Consider the following 20,369-nt stretch of genomic DNA (forward strand, 5'->3'; position numbering starts at 1 on the left):
AGATTCACCCTCCAGCTCCACCTCCAAAGAACCCATGAAGCTCAAGGGCAGGTCGGGGAGAGCATGTTACTTCCCTGCCTGTCGCTGGCCTGAGTCTGGGCGACCGGGTTAGGCAAATCACAAAGACGGTCAAAAGTCTCGCTCTGTGTACATGATATGGGCGTATCTGGTTTCAGCTAGTGTGTGTGTGGAGGGGATGTGGGAGGAGGGTCAGATTTAGGCCATGAATACTGGTAAGAGAGTAACTAGGGAAGATTATGGAGACAGTAACCGGGCTGCAATGAACAAAGCACCCCTTTAAACTATGCTTCATTCTTACATTTCCCTCCAAGATTACCATGGAGGGAATGGTTTATCTCCCTACGGTCCTTACCTGACCCTCATCACTGGAGGCCTCCCCATTGTAATGAATGCATCCTCACAACTCCCCTGTAAGGAAGGATAGTACTGCTACTATTACTCAGGTGGGGAACTGAGCCACAGAGCGACAACGTACTCGCCCCAAGTTCACACAGGCAACCAGCGGGGGAGCATGGAATTGAACCTACTCACTGGGCCCTCCTTGGTGTTCCATGGAGTCTGTTCCTTTACCAAAGAAAAGGAAACTTGTCTAGTAGCATTTGTGGAATGGCGATAATTCCTCGTCAGGATACCGGGAGGAGCAGTGCAGAAAGCTTTGCCTTAATTTAAGGGGCTAAGGACACTGGCTATTTATTTTTTTAATATGGCAGCATCCTTTTCATGCAACACCCTGGTTGTGTGAATTGAACAGGCCATTGGTACAAGCACGGTGCACACTTAGTGGTTTATTACAGGAATGTCCACAAATGCATTAACAATAAACAACAAGGATTATCCCAAGGTTTACAAAATGTCACAAAACACTCCCACCAAAACTACCCATGCCACATTATAAATATATAAATAGATCGACCTAGGGCTCCTAGCAAATTACCCAAGGGAAGTAACCGTCAAATCTCTACCACATGATAAACACAGATGAGGAGCTAAAGGAGAGCAAACACTGTACAATGGAGTTCAACGGTGGAAGCAGTGTAAAAGCATTACTGCAAAATATATTTCTCAATCCACAATTCATAAAATTTCAGGAAAAAAATATTCATCTCTGATTCCTGCAACACTGGATAAAAGTGCAATACATAAAGTCTAAACCCTCCCAGGCGTGCAGAACAAACAGGGGATGCTGTGGTCTTTGCACCAACATTTGGTCCACAGGGTTCTGAATGGAATGTTTTCAAGACTTTAAATATTTGGGACAAGTTTTGCCCGTCAACCGGTGAACAAACACTAGGGTGTGCTCACCTAACCAGTGAGATTCCCCGTACAATGGCTTACTTTCCTCTTTGCGTGTATGCGTGGGGGAGAGTGTGAGTTATGGGTCACCACAGCGAAGACAAATTGAGATCTTCATGGCCAACGGGCAGTCACACTCCAATGTGAGCCAAATGGCCCCCATCACACACACCGCTGCTGAGCTGGTAGGATTGATGCTGAGCATATCTCAGCTGGAAGACACTTTCTATATCTCTTATGGGGTACAATTCACCCCAGTGTACGTGCCCTGCACAAGGCCCTATGTTAAGGACGTAAGTGTTGCCAGGACTTTCTGTGTGATCTCTCCACCACAGTGAATTTCACCTTCCCACACTGATCAGGGAAGTCACTTACTCAGTATATTGGTGCTAATCATTGGCTTACAGTTTAAGGAATCTCATCAGGCTACTTCCCAACAGGCTCCACTTCCTACGCTTCCCCCATCACTGTGCATATGTGTGACAAAGGTAGGTGAGACTGGGACCATTATTGATAAGAGTCTTAGAGGTTTTGTCCACAGAACTTCTCATCTCTGGTCCTCTACTTCCACAAACATTCTGTCTGCCTCCAAACAGGCAGCTACCATTAGCCTGCATAGCTGCGATACGTAACCTCCAGCCAGTAATGCTGATAATCAGGACTGCCCTGAGCCAGTGCTAATGCTATTCCGTGAATTGCTTCCCAAGATCATGTCCCAGCCAACTGATGCATGTCACATCTTTTGACTAACACAATCTCCAGCAGTCTCTGGAGCAAGAGATATGTTCTCTACTGGATGAGCCTCTGCCTGCCTGGCAAAATATCAGCAGCTGAACTAGGATACTCAATGGGGACGGTCCGATACTAAAGCAAACCAAGCTAGAGTCTCTGCTTCCTGTAGCTACTAAAATCTGTTGAATGCTTTGCTCCTAACAAATGTCCCTCAGCGTCAATTCACATTCACTGATCACCTGATCACTGCTTCAGATATGAGTGGGAATAGCGTAGGGAAGAACCATGAAAAATAATGACCCACCAGGTATTAACTGGCCCTAACTCTACGACACACACACAAAATATCAAGCAATAAAGTGCCAAACAGGAAGATTCTCCTATCAATGCATCAAAAGCTCGGATGATGAACTGTTATCTCAAAGACCCATTTCATAGCAATTCCATACGGCTACTGGAAGCTGCAGGCACACACATGCATCCATTGGTGCAATGAGATGTAATTCTCTAAGACACAAATCCTCCTCCCGATGGGTGTGTCAGTCTGAGCTACATGTTCTCCAGAAGGAGAACATACCAGCTACAATGCTGGAAACAAGCGAGCCTGCGTGCATTACATTGGCAGCTGAGACAATACTGAGGATGTATCAAATGGCGTCCATGGAAATAGGTGGCCAGAGCCATTCTGAGGGGCAAAAACTAAGCATGATTTAAGTGACCCAACAGAACATTTATGTTTCCATGGCCCCTGGAGAGCGGTGAAGTTCTTTTCACCTCTCCCAGTAGATCTATTTGTCATCTGGGGGAACAGACAAGGTGGGTGAGCGAATCTATTTTACTCTGACCTTAAGAAAAGCTCTGTAGAAGCTCAAAAGCTCATCTCTTTCACCAACAGAAATTGGTCCAATAAAAGATATTCCCTCACCCACCTTGCCTCTCTAATATCCTAGGATCAGCACGGCTATAACAACACTGAAACAGCGTGCACTGTCAGATCCACAATAGACTGGGGATTAAGGGACCCGAAAGGCATGCACTGATGTGACAGCTCAGTGCTTAGATACTAAGGTGACTTGTGCTATGTAAATAGCTAAGATACACAGGTCACAATAGAATTGAATGGGTGATTGTGGTTTATTGTCCCAATAATCTATGGACTGTCTCACAGAATTCCATTACAGTTTTATTCCATTATTTTAAAACTACCGTTAAAAGCCGAAGGAGAAAATTAAAACACAAAAATGGCAAGTACAGCAACACTGAAGGTTTGAATTAGATTTGCAAAGCAAGGAAATTCTCCGTTAAGGCTTCCCTTCAACTCTTGACTCTCCCAAAACAGAGACCCTGAGTCCCAGCCTTCCTTGCTATGGTTTGTGTTCACCAGCCCCTTAACATTCCTTTAGTTTTGTGTGTTTTTCCTCTACTCTCACTGCTGAAGTCCTAAGACAATTTAAACAAATGGTCTGTGATACCTGAGACTGCCTAAGGCACCATCTAGTGATGAAAGCCAGGCAGTACCCTTTTCAGAGTAGCAGCCGTGTTAGTCTGTATCTGCAAAAAGAACAGGAGTACTTGTGGCACCTTACAGACTAACAAATTTATTTGAGCATAAACTTTCGTGAGCTACAGTATGCATCTGATGAAGTGAGCTGTAGCTCTCAAAAGCTGATGCTCAAATAAATTTGTTAGTCTCTAAGGTGCCACAACTCCTCCTTTTCTTTTTAGGCAGTACCCTGTCACAGGCATTAGAAGAACAAGGTGATTCTCATGAATTTACTTAGGATTGTGTTCGTCTGCTGAGAATTGCCTGGAATGCCAATTTTTAGTCACAGCAGGAGTGACATGTGCATCTCCAGGCAAGAGCAGGCTCTTAGAAAAGGAGCATATAAGTAAAGTATGTAATAAAATCTCACCACCTGTAGGAAAACTTTTTGGGGCATTGGATATTTTTAATCTGCTACCGGTGCCAGTGTACTAGAAGTGTGATGTTACAAATATCTGAGACCGACAGCATTGCAGAACTGTTAAAGGACTGTATTCAGTATCAATTTCCTTAGAAAGTTTAAAATTCATTAGGATTCATCAATTTAAAACCTTTTAAGAATAAAAGTGGTCTAAATGCAGACTTGGGAAAGGTAGTGAGTCCTACCCTCCAATGAGAGGACCCTCCCAGATGCTCTGTTTCACTGGGGTTTACCCACATTGGCAAAGCACATGGCCGATTGGCAGGACTCTCATCCTTTTAGTGGGATCAATGCAAAATGCTGCAGGATACTTCTTCATACCCTGCACTGGAAGACAGCAATAGCTAACAGGACTCAGTGAGTGGTCATGATCAGTAGGCGGGAACGGGGAAGCGAAAGCAGATCCAAAGATTCCACCCAGAAAGGCGTAAGGTCCACACCTTCTCGTCTCCATTACTGATTCCCTATAAATTGATTGTATCCTGGCAATGGTTTAGTACTACAGGTTTGAAAGGCGCTCCACCGTTCCCTGCACGAGCGCCCTAAATGGATCAGCTCTGCTGAACCCCTCCCAGCAGTTTAGCGCTAATACAGAGGTGCAGGCCGCTGGGGCTTCTGCCTCATTTCTGGTATGGTGCACGCCATTCAAATCCCGTAGCTGAGTTGCAGAACAAGGAGAATGTGCATCCCGTGGTGGGGTGGAGCTTGACTCGCAATAAACAAAATCCTACTTGATGCTAAAATAAGTCAAATCTCAGTCCCGGAAACGAACCCTTGGAGGATTCATTCTAAGATAGCTCGGCATAAAAACGTGCTGACGAGGAGGTGGTGTTGGGTCCTGGGGTGCGGGGGGGATTGTCTGTCACGTCCCACAGTGAGAAATGGAATATTGGGTTTGAAATGCACAGCAAGAGCAGCATCTCATGCCAAGGCCCACTCCGCCAACCACTGCTCACACTGGGCTCGTTCTTCCTCCGTCTCCAGGCTCTTGGCTTTGCTCGGCATCTCTTCTCCTCCACTACGAAGCAATGCTTCCTGGTTCCTCTCCTCTTCCTCTACCCGGATAGTCTTGTCCTTCAATTCCTGAAGCATCTCGTCCAGTCGGTGCACAGTGTGGTGAGGGACCCAGTTGCTATCCAGAGAGGTCAGAAAGGGGTCAGGAGCATTCACCTCAATCAGTTCCTTCCTGGTAGGAATCCGCAGGTAGGAGGCATGGAGCATCATTCTGTACGGGTTACTGTCCTTCTTAAAGCTGTACGTGAAGTCTCCCACTATGGGGTGTCCAGCGGCACTGCAGTGAACCCGGAGCTGGTGTGTCCGGCCTAAATGCAACAGAAGAATGAAAGAGTAAAGGGCACAGCGTTCAAACGCTGACATTCAATCCCTGGCTCTTGATGCCCGTGATGTTGGGAGAGAATGCATCGTACTCTTTGACCTTTGGAGACCTGGGCTCAAGACCCAATTTAGGTCATGACTGACAATGAGTTTGACTTTCATCTCATCCTAGCCCCTAAATGCTTCTGGTCCACAGTGCAGAACCAAATCACAACAGTGGAGACAAGGCCCAGGACTGCAAATGCCAGATGACTGGGGTTTCTCCCTGCAGGACATCCTGCTCCTTCCCTCTAGCTCTCTTGCCTCAGAGAGACTCTCAATATTTTCGCTGATGAGACACACCCAGCGCCACTGTCAGGGTGAGTCAGCAAAACAGCTCTGCACCCTAGTCAAGGCCCTAAGGCCTGGCTCCCTCTAACATAAGAAACAGTGCCATGCTGGGGTTGCCTCAGCCCTCCAGCACTTACCCGTCAGTGGTTGTAGAAGCACTTTAGTTGCCGGGTCACCACTGTATGAACCATGCTCGAGGACGCTTAGCTCTGACTGGCAAGGCTTTGGATTTTCGCAGCCTAAAACAAGATGGGAAATAGGAGTTCAGCCATATCCATCACAGCTGCCAGTCTCCTGAGACAAACCACCAAGATAACAGTGCAAGGAAAGGACACAGGGTCTGATCTATGAGCAGGCTTACCTTCTGTCCCTTCAATACACATCATGTGGGTCATGCCCTCTGTCGTGTTCTTCCCTATGGCATAACGGATCGTCATTCTGCTTTCACTCACGTGGCCCCTGACCTGCAGCACAGAAGAGTTAGTTAGTTAGTTAAGGGGACAAACCAACCCCTGAAACTCAGCTCAGAACAATTCCAGGCCACTGGAAAAAACAAAACCCAGAAATAAATTGCAATTTAACAATTGAAACCTCTTCTGAGCCATAAACTCTGGGCACAACTCTTCCCCCAAGAAAACAGAAACTTGACACAAAAAATCATGCTCTCACAGAAGGCAGCAAAGTCCCAGCACCAAAGAGCTTACGATCTAAGGTTTCGATCCTGGAACTGACAGTGCGCACGCAGACCACTGCATCTCTGTAGAGCCCACTGGACTCCAATGCGTCTACTGTGTGCTGTCACTTTCAGCATCAGAACCGGAGTACCCGATTCTAAATGTCAATGGCTGCAGCATCCAACTGTTAATACGACACAGAAAATACAGTTCAGACATGTGATTCACACAAAGAATACCCACTCTGGAAGCAATAATAATATAGCCACGTACACACACACACACACACACACACACACATATATATAAAATCTTGGGTGGGTTATCATAGAGACTTTTGCTCTGGTGCTTCCTAACACCTGCAACACTAACAGTGGGTATCAATAATTACCTCCAGACACACCAATAGTACTTCCTAAGATGCCTCTCTGAGGAAATGCTTGACATCCCTCAGTTCTGCTGGACAAATTGATTCTGTCTCAGAAGCAATGCCAAGTGACATTTACTCAACGCATGTTCGTTTTCTCCTGAGACACCATCCAAATGTCACTGATAATAAACCGTTTGTCTGCAACTGGCTTTGAATTAATAACTTGGCCAGATTGCTAGGCAGAGGATTCCCCTCAGCTCATATCTATAAGCACAAAACTATATTCACACAACAGTTGTCTCTGAAACATCTGGGGCTAACAACAGCCAATAGTGGGAAAGGATTTCCTTGCTCAGCTATGAAAAAGTGACATTGCATACACTGTTATTACACAGGTGCACTGGAGCTGATCTCTCTATGGCATTTCTTTCACTCCAGGCTCCCTAGTCTCTATTCATATTTTAAGCATATGGTTAAATCACATCGATTCTAAGTTAAACACGTGCTTAAATGCTCTGGTGAGTCAGGATGTAAGCACTAATTACCATCTTTTTTCAACTGTGCTCGCCGTTGTTATTAAAGAGATTAGAAACATTTCATGAAAACTGAAGTTCAAAAGGGAGTAACACACAAGACCACAGGAAATCACACACGTTTATCCTCAGCTACTAACATGAAGGAATCCTTGTATTTAAGGAATTAAATAATCTTGGCGTATTCCTCCCACCCCAAAGCGGCTGCCTTCACTCAAGATTGCTTCAAAACCAAATCATTGTGATCTCTGCAGAGTTATGTCAGCTCGTACATCAAAAGATTACTGGCATATTTATACCGACTGATTTTCCATGCTGATTTAATCATGCCAAAGGTTTTACTGTAGAGCTGCCCATGGAGGGAAGTACTTAAATCTCCTCAGATATGAAGCAAACAGTACAATCAGGGTTTACCTATTGTTCGGTGAATCAAGCTAGGTAGAAACAATGGAACTACCAAACTCCTTGACTAACGCATGAAACCTTCACCCCTGGGTTACCTTTAAAGCTTCCTGGATCTGTTTTCTTTTGGCAGGCCCAGTATTCAGCCAATTACCAGCAAGTCCAGACCCTCACAATACTACAGGGATTTCCTTATTTGGTGCCAGTGAAAGGTGCCAAATTGACAGACCTGGAAGACGCTCTTCTCCACATGCAGGAACGGTACAGCATGCACATTGCCAGTGCGGATAACATATCGTCTCACCAACGGCTGGTACAGATCACTTCTATCAGTGATCAGACTCCAGTCCATTCGATCCTTCGCTTGCCTGGTCAGAGTACCACCATGGGGACTGCTGATGGAGTGGTTTATTGAGACCCACTGGTTAGACCACAGTGTCAGAAGATAATGACTTGGCAGTTACTACCGAGATGGGCTGGACTGAAATTGTTGGAGTAGGGAGGAAAGGATCTATGTCCTAGTGCAAATCCTCTAAACCACCTACTCTCCTGGGCAATGCTGGATTTTACATCCTCAGTGTGGGCCAGGTTTTAAGACGGCTCCTCCGTGAGCAAGCTCCAATCTCATCACCAGGACATATGACATTCTGGTTTAGTTCTAGCTCTTAATCACCAGTGCTGCTGCTGAACAGCTGTGAGCCAGATGTGCCTTCGGAATCCCAACCTTAACCAAAAACGGCTGAGGACACACTACCGGTTTATACGCCTCGGAGAGTAACACTGCCATTAAAAGGGCAGGATGCAATGAATGGTGGCCGAGAGGACGTGGACCATGACAGAGCGGGCTACGCTTACCAGAGCGAGGTAGGCCTTCGTCACCATCCGTTCCTTAAAACACTTGTACGCGCTACCGGCAGCCGCTTTATTGAGAGCAACGCAGAGGGCCCCACTGGTGGAAAAGTCTAGCTGGTGGCAAAACCTAGGAGAGATACACAGTGCAAGGGAGGGTCAGAAACACCCTCCACGGGATTCTGAAAAGCCACAGCTGGCTCTGTCACCCATACAGCAGGAGTCTGGTGTAATGGTTTAAATACAGGGCACTGAGTTTGGGTGCCTAACTCCCATAGGCTACTTTGAAAATCCCACCCTAAAAGGCTAACCTATGGTGCTCGGGTACATCTAAGTACATGCTGGATCTTGGCCCAAGCCCAGGCCCACACCAAGAGCTTGTAGTCCAGATCTGCCCAGCTCTGAAGATGCAAAGCCTTATGTAAGTGCTCAGCATACTCTCAAGACAACCCATTGTTAAAGGGACACTGGCAACTTGAATTTTCTTTTACTGAAATAGTTACAGATAATCCTCATTGCTGGTAGAGCACCATTTCAATGGGACGTCTTGTACCTTATTTATCTATATTAATTGTAAGTGCTTTTAATTCTCAGTTTGGTTTTTCTGTAGTGCCCATTATCGCAGTATCTAGGGCAAGCTGCTCAGAGGATGGAGGCTTTCCACTGATAAGGGAAAGGGATTCCGAATGGCCCAGTAGTCAGCCCACCTGGAGCAGTTTGCAGTCAGGATCTCAGTACTTAGGCCTTTATCCTCAAAGGTGCATAACTTCTAATGATTTCAGTGGGAGTTAGGTGCCTAAATACCACTGAGGATCTGGGGTCCAGTGGATAATTTAGATCCACCAAGCACTGTCTGTGTGTGATGGATTCTGCTCTTTGCTGGTCCCAGGTTTCAGGAGTGATTCTAGCTTTACCTTCTCCCTCTTTCCCCTTCTCCTTGCTTTCTTGGCTCCCGTTACAGCTCATTTTAAAGTCGATTGCCCTGGCCTGTGAATGTTTCATCCCTGGCTCTCTATGTCCTAGTCTTGCAAGCTCATGTTCCTGGAGCATCACAGCTGTCTCGGAGAGGACGTGCATTGAGAGCATTGGGATAACATCTCTGTCGAGCTGAGATGAACGTTGCCCTTCCGTGCTCACTTACCTGAAGCCATAATACGTGTCTGGGTCAGCCAGCTCTGGGAAACGGTACTTCAGCTGGCTCTGCAGGGTCAGCTTCTCATACCACATCTTGCTGTCGATGCGAACATCCCAGTGCTTGTTGACCACAATGAAGTCAGAGCTCTGGTACAGGATGGACAAGTTATCAATGCTGCCCGGCTCCATGGCCCTTTGAAGGGAAGTAAGCGTTCAACCTTGGGAGCGTGCTCTTTCGTTTATAAAATCCTTCAAAACAAAACAAAAAGCATCAAAATCCATCAAACATACACTGGACTTCTGTGACACGGTGCAGAAGCCCTGCCGCACTCCAGCTGTTGAAAGCTCCACACCTCCCTTCGTCCACCCTCTTCGATTGTTTGTCACACCCCCTTGATGTGTCTTCTCATAGAAAGACTCCTTGGGGCCGGGACTGTCTTTTATTGTGTTAATACAGCAACGATGACAATGGGACCCTGACTGAGGCACGATCATAACACAGGTAATTAATAATAGTGAGTTCACCCACCTGTTGTGGGATGTACAGCGATGTGGTGATGTTCATGGTTTCCCCACTTCCAGCTGTGTACAAAGGGCAGTGAACCCTCTCACTTCTACTCTCTATGCAACATTTAGGAGTCACAATGCGGTTGTATAGCGCCTAACACAACGGGGTCCTTGTCCATGGCTGGGGCTCCTAGGTACTACCACAATACAAATAATTTGTAATAATGAGCGCACCCATCTGATGTGGGATTTACGTGGGGGGCAGATACACTGCACTTGCTGAATTTCAGACAGGCTTTTGCACTGGCCATGATTGAAAGGATGCGGTCAACTCAGACTAGGCCCAAAATTTAGATGGTGTAAAACAAAGCTACAAAACCCAAGAGAAATGTTACTGTGCCATTAAAAAATGTATAATCCATGGGAAAAGGCAATTTTGAAATATATATATTCGATCTGTTTATATCCCTGCATTGGCTGAAACTGAAAAACTGCAGCCCTAAAAACAAAAGTGAAAGTCATTCACTGATCAAGCTGTGAGCAATGCAAAATGTAAACACAAGCCATCAAGAGTGAAAGGTAACTTGGATTTTTAAAATCCTTTCCGTTACAACCTCAGGCGATGTCTTTGCACTACAGAAAGGAACTGCTGGTACCTGAATCCGTGTTGTCAGTAATACAGGCAAAGAATGGTTTGTTAACAGTGGATGGTTTTAAATTGGACAGTGTGCATTTAATGTCAGAAACCAGTGTGACGGGAACACAATACACATTGTGCTCCTTCACCGCCACTGATTTTTAGATACAAAATAAACCACCTGCTGTTCAGGCTGAATGACTGAAAACGGAAAAGATTCTGCCCGCGACCCCATCCAGCACCTCCAGGGCACAATACAAGATTGTCCCCTACACTATACGGTATATTCTCCTGGGTAGTCTCAGCGCCTGTCAAAAATGAGGCTTGCTTTGGTAGCAGTCAGCATCCAATGATGCACAGCAGGAGAAAAAAAGGGATGCAGGCCCCAGGTGCTGTTGGTACCCACATCCCGTTGTGGGTACCCCACAGGTAACAACCCCCTTCATCCACCGCTTCTTGCCACTGAACCCTCCCAACGCCACGAGCGCCGGCGAGGGGCGGTTATTTTAATGTACGATGAGGCCGATTTAAGGATAACGTGCCCTGAGCCTAGTCAGTGCGTCCTCCTGCCGCCCCCAGCCAGGACTCAGCGGGCCTCCTGGGCAACTTCTTCTTGAGACAGCGGCTCCAGCTGCAAAGCCAGCAAAAGCGAAGGGGCGAGGGTCCCTGCAGGGGAGAGAAAGGAGGAAATTCGTGCAAACCCCTCCCCCGCCTTTTTGCGCTGGCCCGGGGGGGTCCCCCAGCAGCGAAAACCTGCATCCAACGCACCTCCCCCGAAATGCACCGAGCGCGACCGACCTGCCGCTGCAGCTGCTGCCCTGCGCCCTGGGGCTGGCGGAAAGGCGCCGCGGCTACATTGTTTCCAGCCGGGAGCTGCACGAGCCCGGGCCGCGGCGCGTGAAGCGCGAGGCAGCCAATCAGCGGCTCGCGAGGCGGCGGGATGGAACGTTACCCGGAAGGGCATGCGAGGCGCGCGAGCCCGGCTTGCAGCTGCAAGAGGAGGCCGGGCGGTCGGCGGTGCAAGGCTGCGGGAGCGGAGCGGAGCTCGGGGCCGGGCTCATGGAGGAGCCGGAGCTGTATGGCATCGAAGATGAGTTCGACCAGCAGTTTGCGGACGAGCTGGAGGTGCTGGCAGAGATGGAAGGTGGGTGGCGCTGCGTGTGTGTCCAAAACCAGCTGCTGGTTTGTTTGTAGCGTGTTGCAGTCATGCTTGCACTGGCATGGCAAGATCTGCGGGGCGAGAGAGATGGGGCCCCCTCCGGTCCCTGGCAGAGCTGAGTTCAGGATGGCAAAGCCGGGGCTGCCTAGTGTTATCAGGAGATTCAGCCTTGGTCCATCAGCCAGTCCATCAGGAAGGGGTTTATCATGCTGGGGCGGTTACCTAATGCCCTTGTGCATAGTGACAGGTTTCAGAGGGGTAGCCGTGTTAGTCTGTATCAGCAAAAAAACCGAGGAGTAGTTTTGGCACCTTAGGGACTAACAGATTTCTTCGGGCATAAGCTTTCGTGGGCTAAAACCCACCTTATCGAATACAGTGAAGTGGGTTTTAGCCCACGAAAGCTTATGCCCAAAGAAATTTGTTAGTCCCTAAGCTGCCACAGGTTCTCCTTGTTTTTTTTTTTTTTTTTTTTTTTTGCTTGTACATAGTGTTGGTCTTGGATGTTGACTAGTCTCCCTGCAGGTTTTAAACTTGAGTAACAGTGAATTTTATCTGAGGGTTTTACGTGCTAAAAACGTGTGTGGTACATTTCTTAATACAATCACCAATACTTAGGTTCCATCTCCCTGGGGCAAGCAACCATGTCTAAACTTGCTTGTAGCTGGACTGACCTGGAACTTGGCTCGACTAGCAAATGTAGACGGAACCCACCTGGATATTAAAAGAAACCTGTTCACGCTCAGCTGGGCTAAAGGACTAGTTTAGTGCTATGCCTGCTGGCTGGCCGGTGTTGCAGTCTGGTTTGGCATCTCCTTTGCTAAAATCAGGCTTATTCATGGCTGCTTCCCCCCCGTGCAGAGGGGTCACCTCATATCGCTGTCGTTTTTTTAAAATATCCCTTTCAGATGTCCCATCTCAGCCGTCGGCCCCGAAAGTCTCCCAGCTCCGGAGCAGAAAGCAGACGTTTGAAGAAGCCATCACAGCCGGGGATGGGGTTAAGGACTCTGCTGCTCTAAATTGCAAGCCAGGCCAGGAAAAGGACTCTCAACACCAGACAAATGCCGCGGAGAGCGCTGGGGAGGCTAACCCAAGGAAGCGGCATGTCGAGCATATTCTGCATGAATCCGAGGAGGAGGAGTGTTCGGAGAGCTTGCCCCCTCGCCAGCCTCCTGCTGTGCTCAGTACGATTTGGAAATGCTCTTTGATTAGCTTTATATACCTGTAGGCCAAGGCCCTTTTGTGCTTCCCTTTGCCTCCACCTAAATGCCCTTCGTAGCGGCTGATCCCCTTTGCAGCTCAGGCTATTGGCATGACGCTGGATTGGCCAGCTTGCCATGTTTGCTCTTACCTAGAGGGTAAAGCGGACGCCTCCCACCCGTCTCCCAAGCCCACGTTCCTCTTTGAGGCACCTGAAGTTCATTTCCCAGGGTGTCTCAAAGGTGGGCCCTGAGCAGGCCAGAACCGTGTAGCCTTGCGCTGAAAAATTTACTTTACGGGATCTTTCTAATTCGGGAAACGTTTGTGTGTGTGTCTTGGCAGGACGGTCTTGGAAACTTGGGCTTCCGGTGTCCGTTCTTGTCTCTGTTGTTGACTCTTTGGGCAAGTCAGTTTGCCTTACTGTGCCATCAGTTGCCCATCTGTTAAAAGGGGATACAAGGGGATGTGAAGCGCCGTTCACGAATGCTTATAAAGTGCATTGAGATCTTTGGATGAAAGGAGTTGTATTAGCTTTCTGTAAATACCCTGCTTTGATCGGCATTCCCTCCCCCGCTTCCCTTTGTGTCTAACAGCTCCTAAGCCAAAGCGACGAAGACTTGAAGCCGTTAAGAAGCTGAATTTTGGTGCGGAGGACAAATTGGCCTCTCCTGATTTCCCCCAGGACGACATTACCCCGCCTCCTTCCCCGGGGGACTGCTCCAAACTGCAGAGTGCCAGGTTAACAGGATTTGGATCCCTTTCTCGTTATTTTGTCACTGTTGTGAGGAAGGCCATTGGCAGTCAGTAATTTTAAATCTTGGAGCTAAACTTGTGCAGTAAACTAAAGGTCTTTGGAAGCTTGGGGTCAGATGTCCATTTAGGTTACAAGGGAAAACGAGTTGGGTGGCTTTATCCTAGTCCCTTTTTGTTTCCACTTCACACAACAGCGCAGGCGGTTTCTGCTCCAGAGAGACCCCTCGCTATCTAAACTTTCATACCATACTCATTGCAGTGACATTTGAGTGCCTTGCTTGGGCCTGGCAGGAGCTTGAGGTCAGGTTCAGGGGCTTTGACAGGGCGGGAAGAGCAGGACTGGACTAACAGGATATGCGGGGAGTCAAGGTTGAGGGTCGGTAGAGTGGTGTATGGAGGGGACTGTAATATCAGGACAGAAGCTGTGCGGGTGACGAGACTACAAATTGCTGAAGACCAGCATGTAGGTACGTTGGCAGAGCCGTGTGGAGGGCGCCCAGGGGTAGAATAGCTGGGAATGCTGCATGACAGGCTTTGTGCGGATGACCGAGCTTTGTTGGGTGGAAGTTTGCACAGTGTTTTCCTGCTTGTATTTGTTGCCATTTTCTGGTGACTTAGAAAGGCCCATGAAATCTGATTTGGGGCGTATTAGATTTGAACGTTTTGGTTCTGAAGTAAGTTTTGGTACATTGAGTTTAGCCTGCTGGGAATGTGATTTCATGGGCACTTTCTCTTGTGTCCCTGTCTTAAAGGAGTCCAAAGTTCCTGAGCCCGGATAGCATGGTATTGAGCGACATGATTCCGCTGCACGTGACGCCACCCCCTGAAAAGGACCCGAAACGGGTTCTCAAGCGCCCGCCCATCCTGGAGGACTATGTCAATGTGACATCCACTGATGGCACCAGAGTCTTCATGGTTCTGAAGGAAGATCACTCCAGAATTGGAGTGAAGGTAAGATCTGGCAACTGGAGACTGGGTTGGTTAGGTTGTTCTGTGGCCTCCAATGCAGTGATGGAAGCTGAGTAACTCTAGAGTCTCTTGCTAAGGGTGAAATATGAACCTGTGCTTTGTAAATACTAGTGCAGTCTCTGATCTTTACAGCTCCCCAACTCTCTGGGCTGGAACGCACAAAGACCACTTCATTTACTGGGGGTTCCTTTTTCCTACCTAAAGGAGCAAGTGTTTGAAGAGGTATGGTACCCAATTCCTATTTCTAGCTCTTTCTCTCAGCTAGCAATTGATATTTCTAGGGTCAGGCATCAACGACCTGAATCTTCAAGTGTTTGTTAATTCTGGGTGCCTCGATCTTTAGTTTCCATACAGCTTAAGCTCCTGCAGTTCTGACTGTAGTTTGTGGAACCTATGAAAGAATTAAGCTATCAGTGTGTCAAGCTGGGTACCCAGAATTAGCAGACACACCTGAAAATCAAGGTTCCGGATGTTCTAAAGTATCGCCAGCAGGTGTATTTTTCTGATCTGCTGCTTGCTTCCCGTTTGATGGTAAAACTTAGAGATGGAAAAAGACTGTGGTAACATTTCCAGACGAACGTAAGTGACTTAGAGCCAAAGTCCTATTGGCTTTCAAGGAGAATTAGTCTCCTAAATTCCTAAGTCGCTTTTCAAAATGGGATGTAGTCGCTTACATGCTTTGGAAAATGTCACCCCTAGTAAATTTATTCCCTGTATTATGTTCTTAAGTGCTTTGCCCACTTAACAGGACTCAAAGAATGTGTGAAATGGCTTCCCCCGCTTCCCTTTGAGTCTGTTCTGTTGGACTAACCCTTCTCCCTCCTTTCCCATATGAAATGTTTGGTTTCCAGGCGTGGCTCCGTATAGATTACCATCAAAAAGCAGATCCTTAAGGAATGTAGTCTCCTTGCAGAACGAGCGCCATGCAAACTGATCTCTAGCTAGGTCTTTAAGACGGTCTGGCTGGATGGCCAGTCTGTGTCCATCACTGGTGATCCAAGGTTTCGTTGGTCACTTTCACCTCAGTGTCAGAAAAGCTCTTGGCTGTTTCAGCTACCAAGACAATTGACCAGATTGTAACAGGTGGTCCTGCTTCAGTGTAAACACCCTCAGGATGTGAATGTACCGACCCCAGAGGGACCATATAGATTATATCCAACAACAAATTTACATGATTCATTTTTCTTTCTTGTGTGGATAGAACACTGAGATCAAAATGAGCTAGGAGAGGGTAGCACTCTGTAGACTAGCTTTTTTTGTATATGGTAGATCGGAAAACCTGGTTCTTCAGAATTGGCCAGATGGCCTTCTTGAGGAGCATGCAGTGTTTGAGTGCTCAGCCTCATTCATACTTGCACCAAAGGACCCACCAGACGCACGCAGATTGTTTTATTGCAAGCACAGACGGAGACCTTTCAAAAATGTGGCCTCAAACATCATGTCCCTGAACAGCCAGGTCTGGAGAATGCCCACCGGGGAAGTGACGTATTTTAATATATGGATTTTAATTCTTGGACTAAAGCAAAATAGTCATCACAGCATAACCTCCTTGCCACCCTGCGAGGCAAAGAGCATTAGTTATGAAATCCCTGCTAAGTCACCAGCCATGTATTAGAGCATTTCTGACCCCCATCGCACCCCTGTTTGTTTTTAAGCGTCGGAGGCGGGTTTTGGAGGCATCGCAGCGGCTGACCGAAATATTAAACAGGTGGGTCATTTTGGCAATTCTCCTTCTGTCCTTCTAGCATCTACTGCCAGGGTTCTCGCACGTCGCTCTCTGGTGCCGCTTCCGTCACCACGATGAGGCTTCTCTTGGGACTCAGCCACTGACGCTTCCTGCTCATTGGAGCCTGCTCCAGAGGGTTTCTTTAGGTCGAAGAATGGCCTTGTGGTCCAAGACATGAACTGGAACTCGGGAGATCTGGGTACAATTTCCAGCTCTGCCGCAGATTTCCTTGGGCAAGTCACTTAATCACACCATGCCTTAGTTCCCCATCTGTAGCATGATCATCCTTTTTCGCTTGCTGTTTGCCTCTCATGTCTATATAGACTGTGAGCTCTCTGAGGCAGGGATGGTCTCTTACTACATATATGTACAGTAGCTAGCGCAGTGGGACCCTGATCTCAGATGAGGCCTCCAGGTGTTACTGTAATAATGTTTCCAGTAGGGTCCAGCAGGCATGTATTCTTGGCTGTATGCTAATCAAGATTTTTGTCAATGACCTGGAAGGAAACATAAAATCATCACCGATAACTGCAGATGACACAAAAATTGGGGGAGTGGTAAACAATGAAGAAGGCAGGTCATTGATTCAGAGCGATCTGGATCGCTTGGTAAGCTGGGTGCATGCACACAATATGCGTTTTAGTATGGCTGTATGTACGTGAATCCATCTAGGAACAAAGAACGTAGGCCATACCTATGGGATTGGGGACTGTATCCAGGGCAGCAGTGACTCTGAAAATAATTTGGGGGTGGGGGTGGAGAATCAGCTGAACATGAGCTCCCAGTGTGATACTGTGACCAAAAGAGCTAATGTGATTCTGGGATGCATCAGCAGGGGAATCTCCAGGACAAGTCGAGAGGTTATTTTACCTCTGTACTTGGCGCTGGTGTGACCACTGCTGGAAACCCGTGCTACAAAAGTGCCATGCAAACGCCTGTTCTCACTTTCTGGTGACATTGTAAATAAGAAGAGGGCAGCATTATCTCCTGTAACTGTAGACAAACTTGTTTGTCTTAGCGATTGGCTGAACAAGAAGTAGGACTGAGTGGACTTGTAGGCTCTGAAGTTTTACATTGTTTTGTTTTTGAGTGCAGTTATGTAACAAAAAAAAATCTACATTTGTAAGTTGCACTTTCACGACAAAGAGATTGCACTACAGCACTTGTGTGAGGTGAATTGAAAAATACTATTTCCTTTGTTTCTCATTTTAACAGTGCAAATATTTATAGTCAAAAATATTATACACTTTGATTTCAGTTACAACACAGAATACAATATATATGAAAAAGGAGAAAAACATAAAAATATTTAATAAGTTTCAATTGGTATTCTATTGTTTAACAGTGCGATTAAAACGGCTATTAATCGCAATTAATTTTTTTGAGTTAATTGTGTGAGTTAACTGCAATTAATTGACAGCCCTAAAAAATACCCAAGCCCCATCACCTCTATTTATCCAGTGCAGTCTGTGATCTTTTGAAAAACCTCAACACTGAATAGGTAGAAGTTGCTGAGTGGGCTAGCATGTAGCCCATGACCTGGGGCAGTTAGAGAAATGCGGTGAAGGGAGAACTAACTGCTCAGGTGGATTTCTCTAACTGGATTAAGTTAGCTGGATTTAGGATCCCTTCTGTCCTTTTGGTGTTGGATGTTTTGAACCTAGGCTAGTGTTTATATTTATAGATGATGACTATTGTCTGATCTTTCCTTTGACTCTAGTACAGGCTCTCATGGGTGGGCACTTTGTGCTCTGAGGTTTTTAATCTCTGCCTTGTTCCTTGCAGTCCCCTCCTTGGAGAGGCTGGAAATGAGACCCCGGAGCCTAACGAGGAAACGGATGGTGCTGACGATGAGGAGGAATCTGCGCTGCACTGCCTGTGGGTCGACAGATTCACTCCTAGACACTACACGGAGCTGCTCAGTGATGATGTAAGATCTCTATATAAAGTAGACCTGACGGGGTTTTTTTATGATAGTTCTTTAATCCTGGGGGTTTCTGGTGCCAAATTATTGTTGTTTGTGTTATCGCAGCTCCTGGAAACCCCAGCTGAGATCAGGGCCCCATTGTGCTGGGTGCTGCTCATACATACAGTGAGAGATGGTCCCTGCCCCAAACAACCTAACATTTAAATGGCCAAGCAAGACAAAGGGTGGGAGGGAAAACAGGCAGAGAGGTGGGCAGGGACGTGCCTAGGTCACCCAGCAGGCCAATGGCAGAGTTGCACGTACAACACAGGTCTCCTGATTCCTAATCCAGTGCTGGGCCCGCTAGATGGTGCTACTACCTCTAAACCCAAATGGCATCTTCCATTCAAGAAGATTAAAATGTCAAATGCCTGATTTAGTTAATTATATCCATGTATTGGGACACACAATTGAGGGGCTGAGGTTGGGGTGGGGAGAAATCCCTACTGCCTCCTGAAGGCTCGAGTCTGATCTGCTCAACTCATTGGTTGTTTCATGTGTGCACACGGAAAAGAACCTCCCAACCGAGACCTTTGCGGTCCATAAACAGTAGCTTTTTAAGCTACAGAGGAGGATACTTTCTCGCTCTGTACATGGGAGGCTCTCTTGCACTCGTCTGTTTCTCATTTTCTGCTCAGGCAGATCCTTCAAGCTCCTTTGCTTATTTATCCTTCCCCCTTTCCTCCTCTGTCATTCAGTACACAAATCGCTGCCTTCTGAAATGGCTGAAGCTGTGGGACGTGCTGGTCTTCGGGAAGGAAAAACCCGTGAAGAAAGCCAAGCCGAGTGTTGACGCCCGCCCTCCATTCAAACAGCCCAAGGAGCAGCAGAACAAATGGAGAAGTAAGGCACAATTCACAGAAGAGATTCTGGAGGCTGAGCTGGATCACCACAAGAGACCCAAATACAAGGTGCATATTAGCAGCTTGGCCCCTCCTCTTCCAGCACAACCCTGAGAAATTTGGATTTACTTTTTAGACTTTAAGTGAATTCTTGGGGTTTTCCTGTCAACTTCTGCTTGCGCTTGCATTTTGCAAGTTTAAAAAGTGGGATAGTGGCTGGGGTGAAAGGAGACTGTTCCAAGCACAGGCAGCTGCAGGTCGGCGCATACTTGTGCTTGTCCTGTAGTTCAATCTTGTCTTCTGAAAATCCCCTCCACTAGAGGTGACATTACATACCCTTAAGCAGGCACAATTCCTTCCAGCAGAGGGCAGCGCTGCACAAATACATCATAGGAGGATGAAATCATACACTCGACTTATGATTTGGTCAGCTTAGCTCTGTCCCATAAATGGATTTTGAAGGGAAAACAAAAATAGATACTCAACAGCAGAATAGCACTGCATACATCTCCTCTGCTGGATTAAACAGCAAATTAAGGGATACAAATTAAGGTTATGGCAAAGATTGTTTTAAGTAAATACATTGCTGGGATCTTAACCACTTATGCAGAATGTGTCACCCTGAAGGGATCCCAAAGCACTCTACAAACTTAAATATACCATCATACATATTGCTGGCACTGATGCCTATAGTTAAGGTTGCCTTATGTGTTCCATTAATGGATTCTACCATCGCTTTGAATAAGTGAACTGTTTTCATTTGCATTTATAACTTGGCCAGACTTAGGTATGTAAAATACATAGCTATAGCAATCAGTGCAGCCACCGCTACGGTGGACAGAGACTGTTGTTTAATAGCAGTACCACAGGATCATTTAGGACAGGAAGTGAAGAAGAATTTCATTGAAATGGCAGGAATTAAATAGGCAAGGTTACAATGACCCAAACTGGGATTTGATCAGGATACTGGGCTAGT

General features: G+C 46.9%; 2 protein-coding genes across 9 annotated transcripts in view; one reads left to right on the forward strand and one right to left on the reverse strand.

The window, feature by feature from the left end:
* Positions 1-786: 786 nt before the first annotated feature.
* RPUSD1 (RNA pseudouridine synthase domain containing 1) lies at positions 787-11,721 on the reverse strand. Of its 3 annotated transcripts, none has more exons than XM_027821073.3 (7): positions 11,580-11,699; positions 10,167-10,341; positions 9,645-9,886; positions 8,510-8,633; positions 6,037-6,139; positions 5,813-5,914; positions 787-5,332 (listed from the first exon to the last, which is right to left on the reverse strand). In XM_027821073.3, exons 3-7 carry the CDS (start codon positions 9,824-9,826, stop codon positions 4,932-4,934), a joined length of 912 nt encoding a protein of 303 aa, XP_027676874.2. In that variant the 5' UTR covers positions 9,827-9,886; positions 10,167-10,341; positions 11,580-11,699; the 3' UTR covers positions 787-4,931. The 3 variants fall into 3 exon arrangements, with proteins under 3 accessions (XP_027676874.2, XP_043379373.1, XP_027676875.2); XM_043523438.1 differs by having other exon boundaries at positions 11,550-11,609; XM_027821074.3 differs by lacking the exon at positions 10,167-10,341 and having other exon boundaries at positions 11,580-11,721.
* CHTF18 (chromosome transmission fidelity factor 18) overlaps positions 11,548-20,369 on the forward strand; it is a 45,055-nt gene continuing 36,233 nt past the window's right edge. For 2 of the 6 annotated variants that reach the window (XR_006284157.1, XR_006284158.1), the window contains exons 1-8: positions 11,730-11,925; positions 12,846-13,121; positions 13,731-13,875; positions 14,643-14,841; positions 14,992-15,081; positions 16,515-16,567; positions 18,371-18,515; positions 19,250-19,462. Coding sequence is in view for 3 of the 6 variants with exons in the window: in XM_037909900.2 (XP_037765828.1) it covers positions 11,841-11,925; positions 12,846-13,121; positions 13,731-13,875; positions 14,643-14,841; positions 14,992-15,081; positions 16,515-16,567; positions 18,371-18,515; positions 19,250-19,462 (1,206 nt within the window). In the remaining 3 variants the exon portion in view is untranslated. Of the gene's footprint in view, positions 11,926-12,845; positions 13,122-13,730; positions 13,876-14,642; positions 14,842-14,991; positions 15,082-16,514; positions 16,568-18,370; positions 18,516-19,249; positions 19,463-20,369 lie in introns of all 6 variants that reach the window. The other 4 variants (XM_037909900.2, XM_037909899.2, XM_037909902.2 and 1 more) reach the window with 4 other exon arrangements.

The sequence above is a fragment of the Chelonia mydas genome, chromosome 10, assembly GCF_015237465.2.
Source record: "Chelonia mydas isolate rCheMyd1 chromosome 10, rCheMyd1.pri.v2, whole genome shotgun sequence".
NCBI classification, from domain to species: domain Eukaryota; kingdom Metazoa; phylum Chordata; order Testudines; family Cheloniidae; genus Chelonia; species Chelonia mydas.

Excerpts from the sequence above, each read along its gene's own strand:
- RPUSD1 (XM_027821074.3), bottom strand. The coding sequence starts at position 9,826 with ATGGAGCCGGGCAGCATTGATAACTTGTCCATCCTGTACCAGAGCTCT. Across the intron at positions 8,634-9,644 it reads GACACGTATTATGGCTTCAG|GTTTTGCCACCAGCTAGACT; the intron begins GTAAGTGAGCAC and ends TATCTCTCCTAG. Across the intron at positions 5,333-5,812 it reads GCTTCTACAACCACTGACGG|GCCGGACACACCAGCTCCGG; the intron begins GTAAGTGCTGGA and ends TGTTGCATTTAG.